At 37.3% G+C, this 21,603-nt stretch overlaps 1 protein-coding gene and 1 long non-coding RNA gene across 2 annotated transcripts in view; one reads left to right on the top strand and one right to left on the bottom strand.

Annotated features, from left to right (window-relative positions):
- Positions 1–7,309, bottom strand: part of GNA13 (G protein subunit alpha 13) — a 61,357-nt gene extending 54,048 nt beyond the window's left edge. Inside the window, exons 1-2 of the mRNA XM_074260587.1 lie at positions 6,608–7,309; positions 3,908–4,134 (exon numbers count right to left, since the gene is read on the bottom strand). Of these exons, the coding sequence (XP_074116688.1) occupies positions 3,908–4,134; positions 6,608–6,890 (510 nt within the window). The 5' untranslated portion in view covers positions 6,891–7,309. The remainder of the gene's footprint in view (positions 1–3,907; positions 4,135–6,607) is intronic.
- The window catches only part of LOC141538784 (uncharacterized), a 33,038-nt gene continuing 17,505 nt past the window's right edge, over positions 6,071–21,603 (top strand). Inside the window, exon 1 of the long non-coding RNA XR_012481127.1 lies at positions 6,071–6,177. This is a non-coding gene — a long non-coding RNA (uncharacterized LOC141538784). The remainder of the gene's footprint in view (positions 6,178–21,603) is intronic.

The following is a 21,603-nucleotide window of genomic DNA, read 5'->3' as shown; positions in this document are numbered from 1 at the left end:
CACAGTCCAGCTACTATTCTTACATATTCTCTACTGTGATTATTCAAGAAATCATATTCTTTCAATCTACAATTTTCTTCCTAAAATATAATACAATTTTAAAATTGAAGTCACTTACAACCAAAAGTGAAAAGATAGAATTTAAAATAAAATGTCCCTCTACCCCATTCAGCATAGTATAAAGCCTTTACTATTATTATGAAACAGTCTAAATTACCTTTTAGCTCTCAAAGTAAAACTTAAATTCTTCTCCAGTCAAAATGCTGATTAGCTATCAATGAATTTCTTTTTAAAAGGCTCCCTGACAATGGGGTAACTTGGCATATGATGGATTTATGATGTAAATGGGATATAAAAAGGGCATCAAGAATGTGGCTCTCTTCAACAATGAGACAAACCAAATCAGTTCCATTTGTTCAATAATGAATAGAACCAGCTACGCCCAGCGAAAGAACTCTGGGAAATAAGTGTGAACCACTACATAGCATTTCCAATCCCTCTGTTTTTATCTGTTTGCATTTTTTATTTACTTCTCAGGTTAAGTTTACCTTATTTCAAAGTCGGATTCTTCTTGTGCAGCAATATATATATATATATATATATGGTATTTAACATATTTAACATGTATTGGTCTACTTGGCATCTGGGGGAGAGGTGGGGAGGAGGGGAAAAGTTGGAACAGAAGATTCTGCAAGGGTCAATGCTGAAAAATTATCCATCCATATATCTTGTAAATAAAAAGCTATAACAACAAAAAAAAAAAAAACTTAAAAAATGAAAGATTTGAACTTTGAAAGATTTGAAAAGTCATGTGCTATTTTCCAACTCTCTTAGTTTAATAAAGCAAAAATCATTTGTAAAACTCATTTAAAGACAAATCCTAAAAAATTATTCTTTCCCTTATATAGCTTAGACTTCAGCCTAGTTACAGAACATTTATCCCTTTGTCAACAATGGCAACTTTTTGTGACAAGATCTGCCTTTCTATGTGCCTTACACAAAGTAGGTACTAAATACACATTTACTGAATTGAAAAATACCTTGTATAATGTTCCCATCTATGCCTCAAAAATGTTTTTAAATATCATTTACAAGTTATCATTCCTATAATTTAAGTTATTATGAGGACAGGACTGGGTCTTATTTCCATTAGTATTAAGAAAGATACTCTAGCTACAAATTGTGCATGGCACTTTCTCTGCAAGATACAGTCTCAAAGAGTTGCTAGAGCAGGGAGAGATTAAGTGACTTGCTCAGGGTCAAGATAAAATATGTATTAAGATTTGAATCTAAGTAAAAGCCTTCAAAGCTAACTTTCTATCCATTATACCATGGTGCTCATAAGTCATTCTACAAACAAATTCGAGGAGGCTGAAAAGAGATGTAAATTTTTTTTACTCTTAGTCTCTATTATGAACTTATAATGTAGTTGAAGAGAAAAATTTTTTACATTGAAAGAGTAAAAGAAAATAATAGGTTATTAGAACTATTCAAGAAAGACTGAATAGATGAAAGTAAATGATTAGAGTGCAGAAACAGTTTCTGACCATCTCCTACCTCTCCACTATCACAAATACTCTGAGGGAACTTTTAATTATCAAAATTGCTTAGAAATGACTGAAGTTTGCACATTATTTTACAGTAACACACATATACAGGATGCCCTAGCCTCAGTAAAGTTTTAAGTTATTAAAGTTTCAATAGCTTAAAACTATACCCAGACTTTTGGGACTACCTATATGTGGATAATAATCAATAGCGTTATTAAACATGTTTTAGCTATCAAAGTAGTTTATTCAGAATAACACTTTTCAGACTGGAACTACCTCTCTTAAAAAAGAGTCTAGGTTTTCAATTACTTGAAATTTTTTCAGTTTAAGGGAAAACAAAGCATTCATGACTAAATTATAAACGATTATTTTCTCCATCTTCCCACTCCTGGCATTTATGTTAGCTGTTCCCAATGTCTGGAACTCTCTCCCTCCTTATCTCTGTTGGTTTCCTCTGAATCTTACTTAAGTTTCTCACCTTCTTCAAGAAGCCTCTCCTAATTCTGCTTAAGTCTTAGTGTTTTTCTTGAGATTGTCTTCAATGTATCCTCTATATAACTTATTTGTCTATAATCATTTGTATTAGACTGTGAGCTCCTTGAGACTGGATTTTTTTGCCATTCTTTGTATTCTCAGTGCTTAGCACAGTGCTTAGTACATATTAGATGATTAATAAATGCTTGTTGACTTAACTAGAGACATCTTTTTCTTTCTGAATTTAGGAAAAAATATTTTAGGGAATAATCTCCACTAAAATTCTACTGCAATGTCTCCTGGTGACACAAAAGTGACCCTGAGTCCTCATAGAATCTAAGCTCTTATAGGTTTTATCTCAACTGAGAAGGGCTTCTGATAAAAGTAGAAATGTCAGACTACATTTCTGATTTTGGAAGAACAATCTAGCTGAATTAATGGAGGATCATCACCAAAGTGGCCACAGAATGATGTAATTTTTTGGTCACTGTCTACTAAATCACAGCATCAAGTCTTTTGTCTCATGAATCCCTCTGGGTGTTTGGTGAAGCTTAAGAGATCAGAATGAAGCCAATTGCATTGTAATAGTTGCAAAAAGATTTCAAAAAATAAATTCATGGACTGAAAATTAATCTCTTTCATATAAGGATTTTATTTTGGCACAAGGAAGGATTCATAGATGACACCAAATATCCATCACACATATATTTTAACTGGCCATCACTATACATAGTATATGTGATTTACCAATAAAAGTACATATCACTATTGATTAAAACAAATGTCCTTAACTATAAAAAGTTGCCATTAAAAAACAAAACCTATTGTTTTTTTCTTTATGCAAAAAAGGTCTAACTTAAAGCATTAAAACAGTGTTTCTGAATTCAAAAATATTTAAGAACCTAATATATAAAAAGCCAGAGCAATTAAAGTGGCTTAGTGAATAGAGTGCTGAGCCAGAATATGGAAGACATCTTCCTGAGTTCAAACTTGGCCTTAGTCATTTACTAACTATATCACCTGGGCAAGTCATTTAACCCTGTGAGCCTCAGTTTCCTCATCTATAAAATGAGATACAGAAGGAAATGACAAGCCACTCCATTGTCTTTGCCAAGAAACCTCCAAATGGGGTCACAAAGAATAAGGTACAAAGGAAAAGGGAAAAGAGGAACCAAAATAATTATGTTAACTGTTTTCTACTACAAAAATAAAAATTAGAATTTTTTTTTTTTTTAAAGAAAGGTCTTCAGTAATGAACTGAACCAGCTACACCCAGCTAAAGAACTCTGGGAGATGACTATGAACCACTACGTAGAATTCCCAATCCCTCTATTTTTTCTGCTTGCATTGTTTATTTCCTTCACAGGCTAGTTGTACACTATTTCATCTTTTTGTACAGCAAAGTAACTGTTAGACACATATACATATATTGTATTTAATTTATACTTTAACATATGTAACATGTATTGGTCAACCTGCCATGGGGGGGAGGGGGAAGGAGGGGAAAAATTGGAACAAAAGGCTTGGCAATTGTCAGGGCTGGAAAATTACCCATGCATATATCTTGTAAATAAAAAACTATAATAATAAAAATAAAAGAAAGCTCGTAAGTGACATTAATAGTCTCTCTTGCACACACACACAAAAAGTATTAAACCCTCCAATTTTATTAGTCCTATGTGGTTTACTTTATTGTCTTTGCTTAGTTTAAAAAAATATCACATCAACATTGGTCATCAATTTCATAGATCAGGATTCTGGAGAGATTCATTATGCTATTATTTAGTTTAAAAAAGGAGGATGGGAAAGGTATTGCTAATAGTAGACAAAGATATTTCACTTAAATGTTTTTACAAGAAACGTTTTAAAAGAATATTTCTTACCAGCTGAAATTCTCGACGTCGATCATAAGCATGCTGGATACCACTATCTGCCCATAATGCTCTTATTGCAGGAAGGTATTGCAAAAAAACCCGTGTTTCCACCATTCCCTGTGCTGCCATAGCTGATCGAGTGTCAAAAGCCATCATTTTGTCTCCATTGACTTGATTTGAATTATCTCCCCAAGGAATATGAAGTTTTTCTCTAGCATCTACAAGGACTCTCACACCTTAAAAGTAAATGGAATGAAGGAAATTATTAAAACTTATAAATGTGTATACCTTTAAAAACTGCTATTGATTAAAACTTAACACCGCTTTAATCTGTTCGCTTTTAACATTTCCTCTATATGTACCCAAGAGCAACTAAGTTATTCAGATTCATATAGATAAAACTGGGTGTTCAGGATCATTAACATTACTTTTTATTCTAAAGAATTCTGATTAAGATCAAATTACTTCATAAAATCACCTCTGGATTACAAAAACTGTTGAGAAAATATTCTTAACCAAACATCTTTTTTTCTGTTAATAAACTTTACTCACACCTAGGCAGAGCAAGGCAGTAATTTCCATTCAATAAACATTTTTGTTTTTATCTGGAATTTTAAGTGTAATCTGAAAGATACTTATTCAGAACACTAGGATTAGGATCTGAAGCTATTAGATGCTTCCCAAACACTGTGGTCAATAGCAAGATCAAGTCAACTTAGGGCTTCCACTCTGGGTCAAATCAATTCAAGTTAACAGAATGGTAAAAAGTCTTCTCTGAAAAGCAAAGTTTAGGGAGTGTGAGTGAGTGTGTTTTAATAACGAGGCTGCTTTAGAATAAATAACTGACCTAACATTTCAATTCATAGATGCCTAGGTTATTTTTTAAGAACCAATATTTCAATCCCTAAATCACTGATCCATTTTAGTAACTACCTGTAGAATATGCAGAAAATTGACTCATTCAGATGGATAAGACACAGGAATAGGTGATCAAAGATATTACTAGCTTTCTGACCATTTTTAAGTCATATGAATTGCTCATAATGAGTTAGTTGAAAGTATTAGCATCCATCTATTAATCTATCATCTAAACAATATTTGCAGACTTGGGTTTTACTCAACTTTAGATATGAATGTTAAAATCTTTTTTTTTTTTTTAAAGCAGATTTTAATTTAAAAGGGGGGGATGGTAAGGGACTGAAAGGGAGCATTTTCATTTGAACTCAAACAAGGAAGGCTTAGTTCACATACAATGAAGCTAAAAGATGAGGTATACTAAGGTTTAATTTCACTTTCTTAATCTAATCTGAGAAAAACTTTGAAAGGAAAAAAAATAAAACTATTTTACTACTTTCTGAGATAATCCCATTAAGAAATTACTGCTTTAAAAGACTCAGGCTACTTGATGTAGCTACTCAGAAATTGCATAAATTAAAGGAAATCTCAAAACACCAAAACTATTAGACTTTGGGCAACGCACTTGATTTCGATTTCATAGAATTTCCTTCGAACTAAAAACATCCTTTTTAAAAAAATTTAGTTCCCCCCCCAAAAAAAAGTATTTATGAATTAAAACAAATAAATCAGCATAAAACACAAAGACAAAATTTGAAATCAGAGGATACCTATCCTCTCCCATTTACTATCTGTAAGACTTTGGGTCAGTCACTTATTCTCTCTAGGCCTCTGTTTTCTTATCTGCAAAATGGGGTTGGTGAGGAAGGACAACGGTCAAGTGATTCCTAAGGTCACTTAGCTCTAATTCCAGCGCTTCGGAGATAAAACCCTGCCAAATTGTTTTATTCAGCCTGAAAATGTAGCTGAAAAGCAACGGACTTCAACATTCTCTTTTTCTTAAATCAATTAGAAAAGGCATTTATTAAGTCAGTTTATTGTTATGTACTTGCCCACCACCATGTTAATTAAACTGTTGCCCGTCCACACCAAGACATATAGAGCAAAGAGAAGCAATTTGGGACTGCAAATGGCTGGGATGAAAGTGGAATTAGCCACTAGTAAGACTTGTTTTCGGCGAATGAGACCCCACTGCCTTCAGAAACCAGTTGCCACTATCATAGCCTAAATCTGACAACCTTAAAAAAAAAAAAAAAAAAAAAAAAAGAGCTCAGGACAACCCATAGGAAATCCCTAGAGGCAGACGCTTACGGCTCGGGAAGAGATTCCGATGCAAACAAACATCAGCGGCTAAGTTTCTTGTTTGCCGCAGCCTTTTACCAAACCTCTGCCGCCCAGATTTCGGGAGGAGAGAAGTTCGTAAAGTAAGAGAACTTAAAGGGCAGTGGTCGGCTTGAGGAGGGGGGCCGACACCGGGTGGGGTGTGTCCAGCGGCCAACGTGGGGCCGAGAGGAGTGTCCCGCGCGGTGCCTTCTACTGACAACGAGGGTGGCTCCCCGCCGAGTCACCCCACCCCGCCACACTTCCCTCCGGAGGCGGGTGGCCCCCGTTCGCAACATGGGGGTGGGGTAGAGGTGGGGGACTGTGCCCTGGGAGAGCTCCCTTCACCTCGGGGGCGCCAGGCTCGGCGGCACTCGGAGCAAGGTCTCCGGTCGCGGGACCCGCGCCCCCCCCCCCCCTTCCGGGGCCTAAGCGCCGCAAACTCCTTCTCAGTCTCCTCAGCCCCCGCCCGGCCCCACCCCGCCCCGGGTCAGTGGGCTCCTGGGCTGACAAGATCCCCCCCGGACCCCTCACCTTTGATCACGTTGCTGTAAATGGTGCCGCGGAACTCCTCCCTGGCCCGCTGGTCAAAGTCCTGCCCGTGGATGATCCTCATCTGCTTGAGGAAGGTGGACTTGCCGCTCTCGCCGGCACCCAGCAGCAGGATCTTTACCAGCCGTTTCACGTACGTCTTTTCCCGCGACAAGCATTTGTCGATCTCCTTCGACTTGCGCTGTTGCTCGGCCTCGCCGCTGGTCAGCAGGCAACCCGGGAAGCACACGGATAGCACGGAGCGGGACGGCAGGAAGTCCGCCATCTTACCGCCGCCGCCTCCGCGGCCTCCGCCTCCTCCTCAGCCGCCGCCGCTGCCGCCGCTGCCGCCCGCACCTCCGGAGCCCTCCACCTCCTCCTGTGGCGGCGGCCGCCGGCCGGGCACCGCAGCTCGAGAACGAGGAGCGCGGCTCGAACGCCGGGGAGGGAGGGAACGAAGGCGGGAGGAATCGAGCTGGGCGGGCAGGGCAGGGCAGGGCGGGACGAGGGGGGAGGGGAAAGGGAGGAGGAGACGGAGGGAGAGGGGTAAGGGACGCGAGCGCGCACCCCAACTCTCGAGCGTCGCTTCCTCCTGGGCGGGCGTCGGCGCGCGCCTAATGAGTTTCTCTTTTGGCGAGTGCGCGCACCCTAGCGCTTCGGTTCCTCCTCCTCTTGCGAGTGACAGTACGCGCAGAGTGTCTCCATTCGTTTCCCCTCCCCACCTGCCTCTACGGTCGCGAACGAGCTGGAGCTAGAGGGAGGGGCTGGAGGAGAGGAGGCCGTCACGTGACGTGGGTCTACGGACTAATTGGTAGTTTGTAGGGCTGCTCTGCGACTCTCCGGTTCCCCTAGAGTGAGGAAGTTGCTTGAAGTCGTAGCGCGCGCCTTAGCTCGCTCTGCAGCCCTGGCGCATAGGTTAGCGCCCTAGGTAGTTGTTTGCTTGGACCACTCCCTGTGCTTTGGGTTAAATGCTAGGTCATCCTCCTCCCTTTCCTGATTCCCACGAAAATTGGCTGTCAGTTCTAGGAAGTGTTGCAGAGCCGCAAGAGGAGATTGTGTTGGGGTTTTTTTTTGGGGGGGAGGGAGGGAGGGAGACGGGTGGAATGAGAATAGATTGACTTAGAGGAGAAATGTGCATAAAGCGCTCAGGTTCCACAGTTTGCTTTATTCTCTTGGATATTCTTGCTGTACTTAGCAACTCTACTCCTACTTTGATTCTTCTTTCCCCACAAAAGCATAGAATTATTCTAAGATTAGGCTTAGGTGTGTGGAAAGACAATTACCAAGCACGATCGAAGTGGCTACTATGTATCAGGCATTCTTAATTGTCAGATCTGAACTTCGGTTTCCCCTACTCCAGGCCTGGCGTAGTTACAGGAGGGAGGGGGGAAGGAGGAGGCGTGGTCTTTCTCTCGGGGCTGCCGAGGCATAGTCCGGGAGAAGGATCATCTACCTGAGAGCCAGAGTGGCTTCGGAAGGGACCGAGGAATGGTCCTTACAGCTGCAAGAGAAATAGAACAGATATCTCTATACAACATTGATGACTTTCACCAAGGCCGCTGCACCAGGGAGACTCTAACTGCGGCCTTTTACATCCCTAAGAAGGTTTTACTGAATGAACTAAGAGTCTATGATGCTAAAATGATTGAGTGGCAGCTACAGGAGGGTGAGGTCATGGTAAAAATTCCCCTAGACCGGACATTATATAATGTAGACCCTTGCCTACGAGGAAATAGATAAGCAAACAGGCTGAGGATGGAAGCAGGGAAAAACTGATTTTCCTGTCAGTTATAGAGGATGTGACCTGCCAAGGGACTTTTTTTTTTTTTTTCCCCTAACTAAAAAGTCTAGGCAGGACACCTGAAAGTACTTCTGGGAATGGAAACTTGAAGATCACAGCTGTTAGTAGTGAGGTTTGAGTGCTGCCAAGGAAGCAGAATGTTTTATTTTTCCTTTTCAGCTGTAAATGGAAAAAACCATTTTTGCTTCTGCTTCTGAACTGGCAACCTAATTCTCATTCATTTATATAAGAACAGGATACTTCCAGCTACTTCGGAATAAAAAAAACCTGCTATGTGTGCTGTATGTGGAAAAAGTTTTTGCTTTGAAGCCTCTCGTGCAATATTAGTCAGCAGAACACAAATAGATAGTAAATTTACCCATCTGGCTGAGCTCTAATCCCAACCTTGAGGTTAGAGATGCAAGAGTGTGATTTGGGATGTTCACTTCATTCCTTTTGGGAATTCAAACATTTATTAAGCATCTACTGTGTACGAGATGTTGGCAATATTATGGTCCTCTTTCTTGGGGAGCTTGTATATTCAGGTGGAGGATACAACATGGATATAAATACCAATAGTAAAAAGAAAATTGAAATGGGATATAATAAACTACTGGTATTATCAAGACACTGTTTACTGGGAAGGAAACACCCGAATTGAACCTTAAAGGAAGACAAAGATTATGAGGCAGAAAGAGTAGGGCTAGCCACAAGAGAAAGTAATTACAGCCGAGGAACCCATTCCAATCTACAAATGCTAATCTAAATCTGCTTTCAGCAAAAAGGAAAGAGCCTGTAAGTCAAGGAGTTCACTTCTTTCTCTCCTCACTAAAATGTGTACTGTGCATTCAAGAATCAAGAGGTAGCTAGGGGGCAGGTAGGAGTTCCTGCTCAACCAGTTCATGTTGTTACAAGCCAAGTGTCAGAAGAAAGTGTTCAAAGTCCTAGGCCTAACCTTACCTCTGAGTAAGTTTAACAATCCTAAAGATTATTTCTGAAAGGCAGAACTTTGGAACCAAAACTTAGAATTGGGTTGTCAACTACCAACTGTTCCTTGAAAAAACATCATTAAATTAAAAAAAAAAAAAAAAAAAAAATATATATATATATATATATATATATATATGTATATATATGTATATATATACATATATATACATATATATATATATATATCATTTAAACTGGAAACAAGAATGAAGCAATGTAATATTTGGCAAAAAGGTAAAAATAAAAGTATTAGTATTTAACACTTAAGTGCCTACAATGTGATGATCCAACAAAGGAAATTGAATAGTCAGATAGGAAAAGAACTAAGAGCATGGTCATGAAACTCCAAAGAGAAGACAACATCCCCAGAGAGAAGATCAAAAATATCTAATGCTAATGAAAAGTCAAGAAGGATAAGCATTGAGAAAAGGCTATCAAATATGACAACTATGATATCCCCTGTAACTTTAAAGAGAGCAATTTCAGTTGCATAATAGAGTTGGGAAAAAAAATTGCATCATGAATTGAGAAGGTTGAGAAGAGAGAAAATGGAGGCAAGAAAAGTAGACAGCTTTTACAAGGAATTTGATTACTAAAGGAAAGAATTATAGATCTGTTTGACCCTATGGTAGGATTAAATAAGTTTTTTTTTAAAGGCTGGGAGAGGACTGGGCATATTTGTAGGTAGGAATGATAGGAGAGGGAGAGATTGAATTATGTATGCTACTATGCTACTTTTTAATTTCTTTGTACTGTTTTCATTTTAAGTCAGCAGCTGATTTGGACTAAATCCAAGTGTACTCTGGTAAATGGGCAGTGGCCTTGGTAAGGTAGTCTGTCTGCCTCATGTCAGTGACGTTCTGCATGGCAAATAGATTTACTGTAGGATTGGATTATCTCTTCCTGACAGCATGTAACCAAATGGAGTTAGACATTACCAGGAATTATCTGGATTTGGTTATTAATGAACATATCTGTACTTTCTAGTAGCCAATAAATTACATAAATGAGTATATGATAGTATATATGTTAAGTATATATGATAAGTGATGTGATTGATGAGTTCTTTGTGTGATTTGATTAGTATAGATCTAATGTATAGATGAGATATTTAGTATATATGATAACTGATATGATGAGTTTTTTGTGTGATTTGAATCACATGGTTCTTATCTACAACAATGCCTTTTCCTTCCTAAAATTTCAAAGTTCATTACATTATATTCAGTCAAATACCATGGGAGACAAAGTAGATCTATACCTGAATGACTTGAACCCTGACCTGCTACTGTTTTTGTGATCTTGAAGGGGAGAATGGGAAGGTTATAAGTCTTATAGCACTAATTATGTGCCAGGCACTGTACTAAGCACTCTACAATTATTGTCTTATTTGATCTTCATAATAACCTTGCCAGGTAGGTTTTGCTATTATTCTCATTTTGTAGTTGAAGAAACTGAGACTTGGAGATATTTAGTCACGTGGCCCAGGGTCTCACCGTTAGTTAAATATCTTCAGCCAGGTTAAAATTTAGGTTTCCCTGACTCCATGCCCTGTGTTCTATCCACTTCAATACCTGATTGCCTCTGCACTTGAGAAAGAAACCTCAAAATAGGGGGTACAGGTGGGGTTGGGAGTAGTAAGGATTGGACTAGATGGTATCAGTATCACTTAAGATAATTTTACCTTACTCTTCATATAATAACAACGAAAATGAAAACCAGTGACTGAAGACATAATTGACTGGACAGTCTATGGAAGTTGCCCATACTGTTGATTAACATGAAGTGACAGGTAGAAATAAACACTAAAGTAAAAATAAGGAAATTCTAGAGTCTTCCCATGTGCAATGCCTAATTCTCAAGTTCCCAAAGTTGAAGCTTAGGAACATTAGCTTACTTTATTCATCAAGAGATGGCAAAATGGGAGCAGCTAGATGGTGTAGTGGATAGAACACCCACCCTGGGGCCCTGAATTCAAATCTAGACTTCCAGACTTAGTACTAGTTAGTTGTGTCACTGTGGGCAAGTCACTTAACCTCAATCACCATGCACACAAAGATGGCATAATGATAAATGTGGAAATACATTTAGAAGAAATGCATGTTTAACTATATTGGATTGTTTGCTGTCTTGGGGAGGGGGAAGAGAGAAAAATTTGAAATACAGGGCTTTGCAAAGTGAATGTTGGATGCATTTGGAAAAATAAAATATTATTTAAAAAGGGAGATGGCACAAAAAGCTTTATGACAGTTGGGGGTATTAGATCATGTGAAGAAAAATACTTTGAGATATATATATATATATATATATATATATATATATATATATATATGCATTCCTTTCCCCCTCCCCCTCACCCCCTATCTCTGTCATATCAGGTAGTTTTATTATTTATGTGTGAAGTAAGGCTTTATTATATTTAGGAAGATAATTCCCAGATCTTTGTATATCTAGTCCTAGGTTCACCTGAGCTTCAGTCTCATCACTAACTGCTTGTTGGATAGTTTGAATTGAATGTCCCATAGGCAACTGAAACAAAAAATATCTAAAATGCTATCCAGTACTTTAAATCTTAACTGCAATGAGTTATTTTTCCTTAATACTTGTAGTCTTCTCCTGGTCTTGTTCAGTTATTTTAGTCATATATCTTACTTTTCTTGACCTTTTTGGGGGTTTTCTTGGCCTCAGATACTGAAGTGGTTTGTCATTTTCTTCTCTAGCTCATTTTATAGGTGAAGAAACTGAGGCAAACAGATTTAAGTGACTTGCCCAGGTTACAGAGCTAGTGTTGAAGGCTGGCTTTGATCTCAGGTCTTCCTAACTCTAAGCCTGGTCTGCTATCCACATGTAATCCTATCATAGAATGATAGGATTTCAAGGAACTTGAAGTTCAAGGCCAACCTCCTTATTTTATGGATAAGAAAAGAAAGTTGAAGCGTCTGTAGCACAGCACTGCTTCAGGTTAGACCTCATTTAGTTTAATGCTTTCATTTTACAAGGGAGGAAACTGAGTCCCAGAGACATTCAGCAGCTTGTACAAAATCATAGAAGTGGAAGGCAAAGGAGCTGATATCACCAGATGTTTTTTTTATTTTTACTATATCACATTGATAAGTAGGATTTTTAAAAAATTACTTTTAATTATTCTTTTGTGGAAAGTTCATATTCCTCCCAAATGAGAAGAAAAACTAAGATGTTTACCTCCCTCATTTTAAATATGGAATTAGTCCAAGTTATGTATAATGAATAGAATGTAGGTTTTTGGGGGGAGAAAAGGGAACTGAGTCAAGTATTTTTCAGTGTGGGTGGTTGTTTTCAAGCTTCTAGCATTATTAAATTCAATTTGAATAAAGAAAAAAAAAAGAAAATTGAAGCCTTTAGAATTAAATCATATACTAGTAATACTATTTATATAACCTTCTAAGTTAAACATTTTTAATGTTATGTTATTTGACTCTCACAACAACCTTGTGAGGTAAGTATTATTCTCCCCATTTTACAGATCAGAAAAGTGTGGCCCTCAGAGTTAAATGAAGTCACATAATAATAGTAATAGCATTTATATAGCACCTTTAAGGTTTGCAAAGCACTTTAGATTATACATTTGACTCACAACCTAGTGAAGAAGGTGCTATTATGGTCTCCATTTTACAGATAAGGAAACTGAGGCCAAGAGACTTAAGTGACTTGCTTAGTGTCACATAGCTAGCTATTGTCTGAGACAGGACTAGAATTCTTGTCTTCCAGTCTCTCCCAAGTCCAAGGTGGTTATGCACTGTTTAGCTCATTACTTATTACAAAGGTAATAAGTAACAAGGTCAGAATTTCAATCTAGGCTCTCTGATTAGGCAACACATTGTTCTTTCTAACACAAATTCATTTGCATTAAGGTATTATCTGTACCACAACTTGGGCTAATTAGATTTAGAGCTAGAAGGGAATTTAGAATTGTCATATCCAGCCTTTTCATTTCACAGATATAGAATCCATGCCTGGAGTGGTTAAGTGACTTACCCAAAGTTCCTTGGGGAACTACAGAACCAGTTTTAACCCAGGCTCCTTAAGTCTAAATTTAGTGCTTTTTTTAGTATCAAAGGCAGGTTGACAATGTGAATTAGAGTTTGGGAATGTTATTATGACAAATTCTGATGGTGTCATGTCTGGAATAAGCTGCTTGTACAACGATTTCATTAAGAATCTAAGCAGAGTCACAAGCAATTGATTTTAACCAGTGGAAAACATGTTTTTAATTATTGGTTGCTTTTATTCTGCTTTAGAAAAAGGCCCTTGAACTACTTACTTTACAGCAGCTGTGACTTCAACTCACTCACAACCTTTATTGTCTTAAAGATACCCAGAATAATCTATCTAAAACAGTTTTTTGTGTAATGGAGCATGTCTCTGAGAGTAGTGCTAGTCACCAAGTTAAAGTACAGCTTATACTACTGTGTACATTGTGAACAGTTTTCTTTTAAGCTGCTCAAAACACATTTTGAAACCATCTCCGTTATTCTCACAATAGTTGGGTAATGTAGGATTTGGGGTTTGGACATTTGCAATTACAGTTAATCAAAAATGGAAATCGGGTATGAACAAGTCCTATAAAAATTTGAGTCATCGATTTACCCAAGTATCAAAGGTAGAGCACACCTCTGATTGGGCAGATATTTCCATGGCAACTTTTGTTGCTGTACCTACTTAGTGAGTCTCATTTCTAAAAACTCTACATTACCCTTTGGGATTATTCCTAGATTCTTGAGTAGGTATCCCCTCTGGGGCCCTGGGCCTGCCAATTCCAGTAGGATTGGGGAGCAATTGCTGTAGGAGGAGTGACATAATATTTAAATTTTATTGCCCTCAGAGCTTCACTGCTTTGGTGTCTCCCAATTGCCTCTCAGATCAAATGTAAACACTTATGTTTAAAACTTTTCACAACATGGCCCCAACTTTCCAGTCTTATTTTGTCTTATATTGTGTTTGCTTTGTATCATTTAAAATGATCTTACAATCCCTCTTCTGTTTCCCATCTACAGGCCTTTTTACTGGCAGTCTCCATCCTAACTTCCATCTTTTAGAAACCCTAGTTTGCTTAATGAGCAGCCCAGGTTACACCTTCTATGTCAAGCCTTCCTGATTCCCCTGGCAGAATGTGCCTCCCTTCACCAATTTTCGTTTATCTATTTTGTGTACACAATCAAAGGCACATGACCATGTGGTTTTATTTCTCCTGCTACTTGCATAGTGCTTTGCACATAGTAGGTACTTAATACATTCTTATTTGATTAATGAAAGCTGAATCAGAAACAAAATAAAGTTTCTAACTTTACTTAAGTGCTATTTCTACTTGGCAGAATTTCAAATTACAGAATTTGAATTCCCTCTATGTTTTAAAGCCTTCTGCTGTTCCCCATGTACCCAAGGAAAATCTTCCAAAAGTTTTTTTTTTATTACATATGATTCCCTCTTCCCAGAGAACACTGATTAATTAGCAGGCTTCCATCTGCATCATCTTTAAACCATTTCCTTGGCTGTTTGGCTCAAAATGGAGCACTGCATGTTATAACCTGCAGCCCTATTCTCTACCTTAATATTAAATAACAATCAACTCTATCAGGTCATGCATACTATCTAGGAGTTGAGGCCACCCTAAAAGCACTGGTCTTTTTTCTAACCCTGGATAGTCTGGCTTCCAGAGTAAATAGACAGTATCACCAACTAATTTATTTTAATATTAGTGTGTAGATTACAGAGGAAATTAAGTACCCAAGATGAAATTCAAGGAAATACAATAACTAAATGAGTCAGAATGAACACAGAAGAAAAGAGAACCATAGCAAAAGGTCACTTTCTTTTTCTTAATGGTCTTAGATCTTCTCTAGCCAAATCACCTATTAATTGTGTAAAAGACCAGTTTGGCTAAATATAAATGTTCTTCTTCAAAAAATTGAACATCTAGTGATTATTTGCTTTGATCATAGTAATTAAAGTCCTATGCAATGATATATAAAAGGGTTGGAAATACCCCTATGTGTGAAATTAGGGCTCTTTTGAAAAAAGTATTGTAATTATATCTACAAATCCTATCTTCCATGCTAGATGGAAAGGTTTGACACTAGAGATATTCATCTAAATATACACAATACTTAGTATAGCACTTTGCACATAATAGTTAAGAAAGCAATAAAGATTTTTTCAATAGTTATTAATTTATTAGATTGAGCCAATCTTTTGGGATAAAAAGGAAAACAAGACCTAGAAATTCACATTCTAATTATAGAACTATCAGGTTAATCACAGGTAAGTGCAAGATATATGCAGAACAATGAAAAAAATTAATCCCAGAGGGAAGGCACTAAGATCAGGGAGAACCCAGAAAAAAACATTCATTATCATCATGCATGATATCTGCATGATGCTACAGACATCATCTATACTAAACATTCTATAACTATTACTCCTTTGAGCCTCATTTAAAAAGGGCAATAAATAATGAATTGGCCCTAACCAAAAAAAAAAAAAAAAGATGATGGTGTCTAGTCCAATTGTAGAGCTCTCTGGAGAAAAACAAACCAATATTTCTTGGCAGCCTTTTGATATTTAGTTATTTACTGTTGTGTTAGTAAAATGTTCCTTATGTCTTGCCTAAACTTCTTGTATTAGAGTTTAAACACATTACTTCTTTTTGCCTTTGTGAAGAACAGCTGTTCACTCATATGTACCAAATACCAACTAGTAAATAATTTTTTGCTATTCAGACTCTGATTTCAACTTCGCTAAAGGACATATCTCTTTAATTTAAAATCTAATTAAACCTAAAGAAAAAGAATAAGAACGAAACCACAAAGAAAATAGTATTAATGTTACACACTTTACTCACTAAACAAGGTCAACTCCAAAGAAAAGTAGTTTATATTAACATTCCTCTTATAAATACAGAAGCTAAACCTGATCTCACAAGCTTGTGAACTGTGGCCCAACCTGTGAAGTCTAGTACAATGGGGAAATATAGAAGAAGTAAGCTAAAGTGTTACTTGTTAAATATGAGAGAACAAATAGAATTTGACAATTGAAAAGGACCTCAACAATCATCTAGTCCAACCCATACATGAAATAGAGTCTCATAATATATCTAATAAATTATCATCTAGTCACTTCGTGAAGTCCTTCCAAGCAGGACTTTCTATTTTAGGACATCTTTTGAGTATTTGGAAGTTTTTTTTTTTACATCAAGTTGAGTTGGCCCCTTTTCAATTCCCATCCACTGCTCTAAATTCTCTGGGGCCAAACAACAAATCTGATTCCATTCTTCACATGCCAGTCCTTCAAATACTTAACACAACTTGTGTGTGTGTAAGTGTCTGATTGAGTGCACCTCCTTCATAATCCTCCTTTTCTTTTCCATCTCTTAGCCTTCTCTAGACTATTCATTCCCAGTTCCTTCAATTAATTCTCCTGTGTTATAGGCTGTGTAATGAGGCTGGGGTTAAGTTACTTGCCCAGGGCCACACAGCTAGGAAGTGTTAAGTGTCTGAGATCAGATTTGAACTCCGGTCCTCCTGAATTCAGGGCTGGTGCTCTATCCACTGAGCCACCTAGCTGCCCCAACAATTATCTTTTCAATGACTCGTAATACAATTGTCTCAGGAATTGGAAGTAAGGCCATCTGGCCTATGGTTTGCAGATGATTGTCTCCATTGGAACATTTACCCTTATTCAATTCTGTGATGTTTTTCTAGGTTTCAGTGTTTTTTAAATTATCACTGTTTCAGCAATCGCATCTGGAAGTTTAGCCAAAGTCCAACAATGATAGCAGCAATAACAAGAATATAGTAACTATCAGCACTTGCAAATAAGTAATTTTAATGGCAGCATTCAACTTACATGTTAGTAGGCAAAAAAATGTAACATTTGATATTCATTCTGGCATCATCAAATAATAAACATTAATATTCACATGCAGTATATATGGGATCAGTACAGTGGAAGCTAATACTAGATAAGAAAAATTAAAAATTAAGCAATTCACAAAAATATAAATCTAAAAAATTTAAAAATATTCATGAATATAGTATTCAAAACAGAAAAATCTGGATGATAACTTCAGTTATAGAAAATAAAAACCACATAAGAATTAAAAGTATTTCAAAGGGAAACATTGAGGGAAAGTCCTACAAAAATAAAAAGAAAATTTAATATCCAATAATCACCCTTGAAAATAGCAAATGTGCTAATATTCAACTTTAAATTCAACCTATAAAAGCAAAAATCAGTGAACAAAATATAAATTGAAAATTATGTAACCACTAAAATTACTATAGTGCAGTTAGTTATATTTAAGGTATTTTGCAATAATGCAGGAAATTCTGCTTAAACCAAGGAGAAAAAAGAATGACATTTGAAGTCTTAAAAACAAACAAAGCTTAAGATGAAGAAGAAAAAACAACCTCTGTCTTACTTCACAATTGTAAGAAACAGTACCATTGTGGAGTTTTGCTATTAATATGGGGCAAAATTGGTTACTGGGCACTGAGTCTTCTTTTACTCCCCCCTCAATGAAAGGGACAGAGATTATTCCTTCCATTAGGCTGACTCAGAGGCATTACCAGGGGTGTGACTGGAACCAACTTGAACTGATTCCTGAAAGCTGATAGTTAAATTTTTAATGTTTGAACATTTATATCCCAGGAACTGGCAAATGCTACACATTGGGGCTTGATTTATTGTTTTGTTGATTGTCTAGATTTAAGAAAGTGTTAGAGAAAATATTAATAATGTGGATTACATTGAAAAGGTCTTTGTGCATATATTTGTTTGTTTTTTCCCAGGGAGCCAGTTGTTAAAGATTTGCCATCATACCACTGAGTATTGCCTTTCCTTTAGTCACTCTGATCTGTTATACCTTGTTGGAACAATGAGTTTTTTTTGTCTTTTGCCCAGAGAGCAGGCCCTCAATCCATCTGGATCTCTTTCCCTGCTGTTTTAAAAAGCTTAGTAATGCAATTTATTATTTAAAAAAAAAATCACAGTCCCCAAATAAAAATCTAAAGCCTGGTTACAAGGCAACAAATATTTACTAAACTCTGGTTATGTGTCAACTATGATAGGGATACAAATTAAGCTAAGAAAAAAATAGTCCTATCCTCAAAGAGTTTATATTTTATTGAGGGAAGACAATACACAAAAGGAGAGTCCTGAGGAAAGAGGGAAAAAGGCACCCAGGGGAGAAAATGATACAAAAGTCCTGAAATCCAGAAGCAAAATGGAAAGGGAATAAAAGATGGTTAGTACAGGCTTCTCCCCAGATTGAGTCTCTGAGAGGAGCTCTCCAGTAGCTAGGTATTGCTAGGTTGAAGGATGTTCCCGGGTAAGAAGGCCTATTTGTCTCCTGACCAGATTTAAATTCTTGTGTATTCAAGTTTCTCTACAGGTGCTTTCCTTACTGTTTCTACTCAATTAAAAACATACTTAACTCAAAAGCAATTTAGATCAAATCTTATCTTCAACTAGAGATAGCCAGGAACTATTGAAAACAGCAAATAAACAGTTTTAAAAAGAATAGTAAACTGCAGATTTAAATATCTGCCCTTTTGAATTGAAAAGGAGGAGGGAGTAAGGAAGAAGATACCTTACCAACCACTTGTTTTCTAGGTTAGGTAAAAGTTCACCAATGACAGAGCATGGCTCATGGTCTGGCCACTCATGTCTTGTTTGCTTCTGGTGAACAGTTAGTCACCTTAGTCAAGCCTGAGCACACTCAATATCAATCTCCTCCATTTGTGAAAAGGCCATCCTGGATGTCTATGGCCTTATTAAATCAACTCTAACCAAATTGTGAGATCTCATTGTTAAATTTTCAATGTGAACACTTATACTTCAGATATCAGCAAATTACAAATGCATTGTTTTGTTGCTCGTCTAGCCCCCAAGAAAGTGGAGAAAATAATACTACAGAATTTAAAATATATAGTGTATACATTTTTCTCCCAGAGAGCCTGTTGTTAAACATTTACCAGCAAACCCTTACTTAAGCCAAACATAAATAAAAAACAAATAAACAAACAAAAAACAGAAAATGAAAAAAAAAAAAAAGGTAACATATGCTAAATTCCAAAAAAAGTGGTTCGGACAATGGAGGCCTTAGAATTTTAGGAGAGAGAGATTAAGAAGGATTCATTGAAGGTGAAACTTAAACTGGGTCTGGGATAACTGATAAGATTTAGGTAAATAGTAAGGAAGAGACCAACATTCCAGACCTGGAAAAGCCAAGTTTCAGAGTGAGCATTACTGGGTACAATGAGTAGAACATTTTAATTGGAATAGAGGATTTAAGTAGGAGTAGGAATAGGAGATAAGATTGGAGCCAGATTGTGGAAGGGCTTTACTTCCACGTTTAAGTTAGAATTTTATTTTATAGGTAGTAGAAAGCCACTGAAAGATCTTATCCAATGGATTAAGGGGTACTTAGGTGGTGCAGTGGAGTGCTGGGGCTGGTGTCAGGAAAACCTGAGGATCACTTATGGCCTCAGTCACTTATTAGCTGCAGGACCCTAGGCACAGGCACAGAGGTTGTTGTGAGGACCAAATGAAATAATATATAAAGCACTTTGCAAACCTTGAATGTTAGCTATGATCCAGAGTGAGTGATAGTGAGAGTAATAGCAGGATAAGTTTAAGAAACATTAATTGCTAGGGAGAAATTGACAGGACATCATGATTGATGGAATATGGGGAATAAAGATGAAACAATGAGAGGAATAAGTAAATGACTCGGAGTTCACACTCTTGTGGTGTCTGGAAAATTGATGTTTTCATTGATAGAAATAGAGATTTCAAAGAGCCTCTGGAGGCAGATTCACTAAAATAGCTGATCTGAGTATAACATACTCCTCCCTGAGTTTATTGGTGTGCTTAGGGGTGTTTTTGCCTCCAAAATTTATAATTTAGAATATTCACCCCACCCTCTGATTCACACTGGGACCCTGGACTTTCCTCATAGTTTCTTGTTTATTTAAAAAAAAGAAAGAAAGAAAGAAAGAAAGAAAAGCTGAGTTCAGGCACTGGATTCAGGCACAGTCATAGAAAACAACCTCTGCCCTGCTTTCTTCTATCTAGATAAAGAGTACTCTACAGTCTTAGAAGCCAGGGGAGAAAATACCCTGGACCCAGATCCCTGTGCTTTATCACTAAGGTAGCCTTAAATTGCCATCACCTTTCCCAGAAAGCACCATGAGGTCCAGAGCTCTATCATATCCATGAATATTCACTTTTCTGGAATGGCTTTTCTGTCATGATAAAGGGAAAAAAGCAGAGGAGCTCTTTCTTTGCCTCTCAGTTACCCTGAGTCACTGGGAATCATGAATCACTGGGTGCAGGTGGCCAAGGTCAAGAGGAACCCTTGTGACCAGTGCTAGTGGCACACCCAGATATTACTAAAGAATACGGGCAGTAAGTGGAGGCTAAACTGAGTACTTACTGCTTATTTTGTGAGGCAAACATGGAAACACTTCAAGAAAGTACAAAGTGCTATACAAATGCATGGAGGTATATTTTGAGTATACCATTTTTGCCATCAAAAGCATTTAATATACACTTTGCTATACAAAATGATGGAACCTTGTTCTCAAAATAATCTAGAATCCAGGACCCTTTATTTTTTGATCAGGGCTCTTTTGGCAGCTGAGGTCTGTGTAGCAAAAGGACCAGCATTAGAACTTATGGTTCTACAGTAATTGCCAAGATGCTTTTAGCTTTTCTGCAGCATAAATCCTCTAGGGTTTGGCAGGCCTACAAGCAGAGGCCCTAGCAGGCATTTCCTTCCAACATCAGCCGAGCACAAGTAGGCTATTCTGGGTCAAGCTTGATCTATCTTCAGACTACACTAAGGGATATAGTTTGTGTAAACACACAGACATTGCTAGTGCATTGTGTAAACAAAGATTATCACTCACGACAACATTTCCTTTTGGGAGTCTTCTCTCTAACTTGATCTCTGATTTCTTTTTTTCTTATCTACTTGAGCTTCCTACTGCCTTATAAGGAAGTAAGTAAAATCAGTTTTCTGGAATTGTTTTGTTTGTGGTCTAAGCAATTGTCCCTTGCAATATAATTGTCATCAAAATAGATTAGTTCATTTCACAAATGATAATACACGTTTGAGGAAAATTTTGAAATTCTTTTTTATTGAAGGCCTTCCTTTAGATTTATTTCCAGAAGAAGCTTGCATATGTTA

This window comes from Sminthopsis crassicaudata, chromosome 4 (genome assembly GCF_048593235.1).
Source record: "Sminthopsis crassicaudata isolate SCR6 chromosome 4, ASM4859323v1, whole genome shotgun sequence".
NCBI classification, from domain to species: domain Eukaryota; kingdom Metazoa; phylum Chordata; class Mammalia; order Dasyuromorphia; family Dasyuridae; genus Sminthopsis; species Sminthopsis crassicaudata.
Note: the sequence above shows the minus strand (reverse complement) of the source record. Positions and strands in the feature narration are given on the sequence as shown.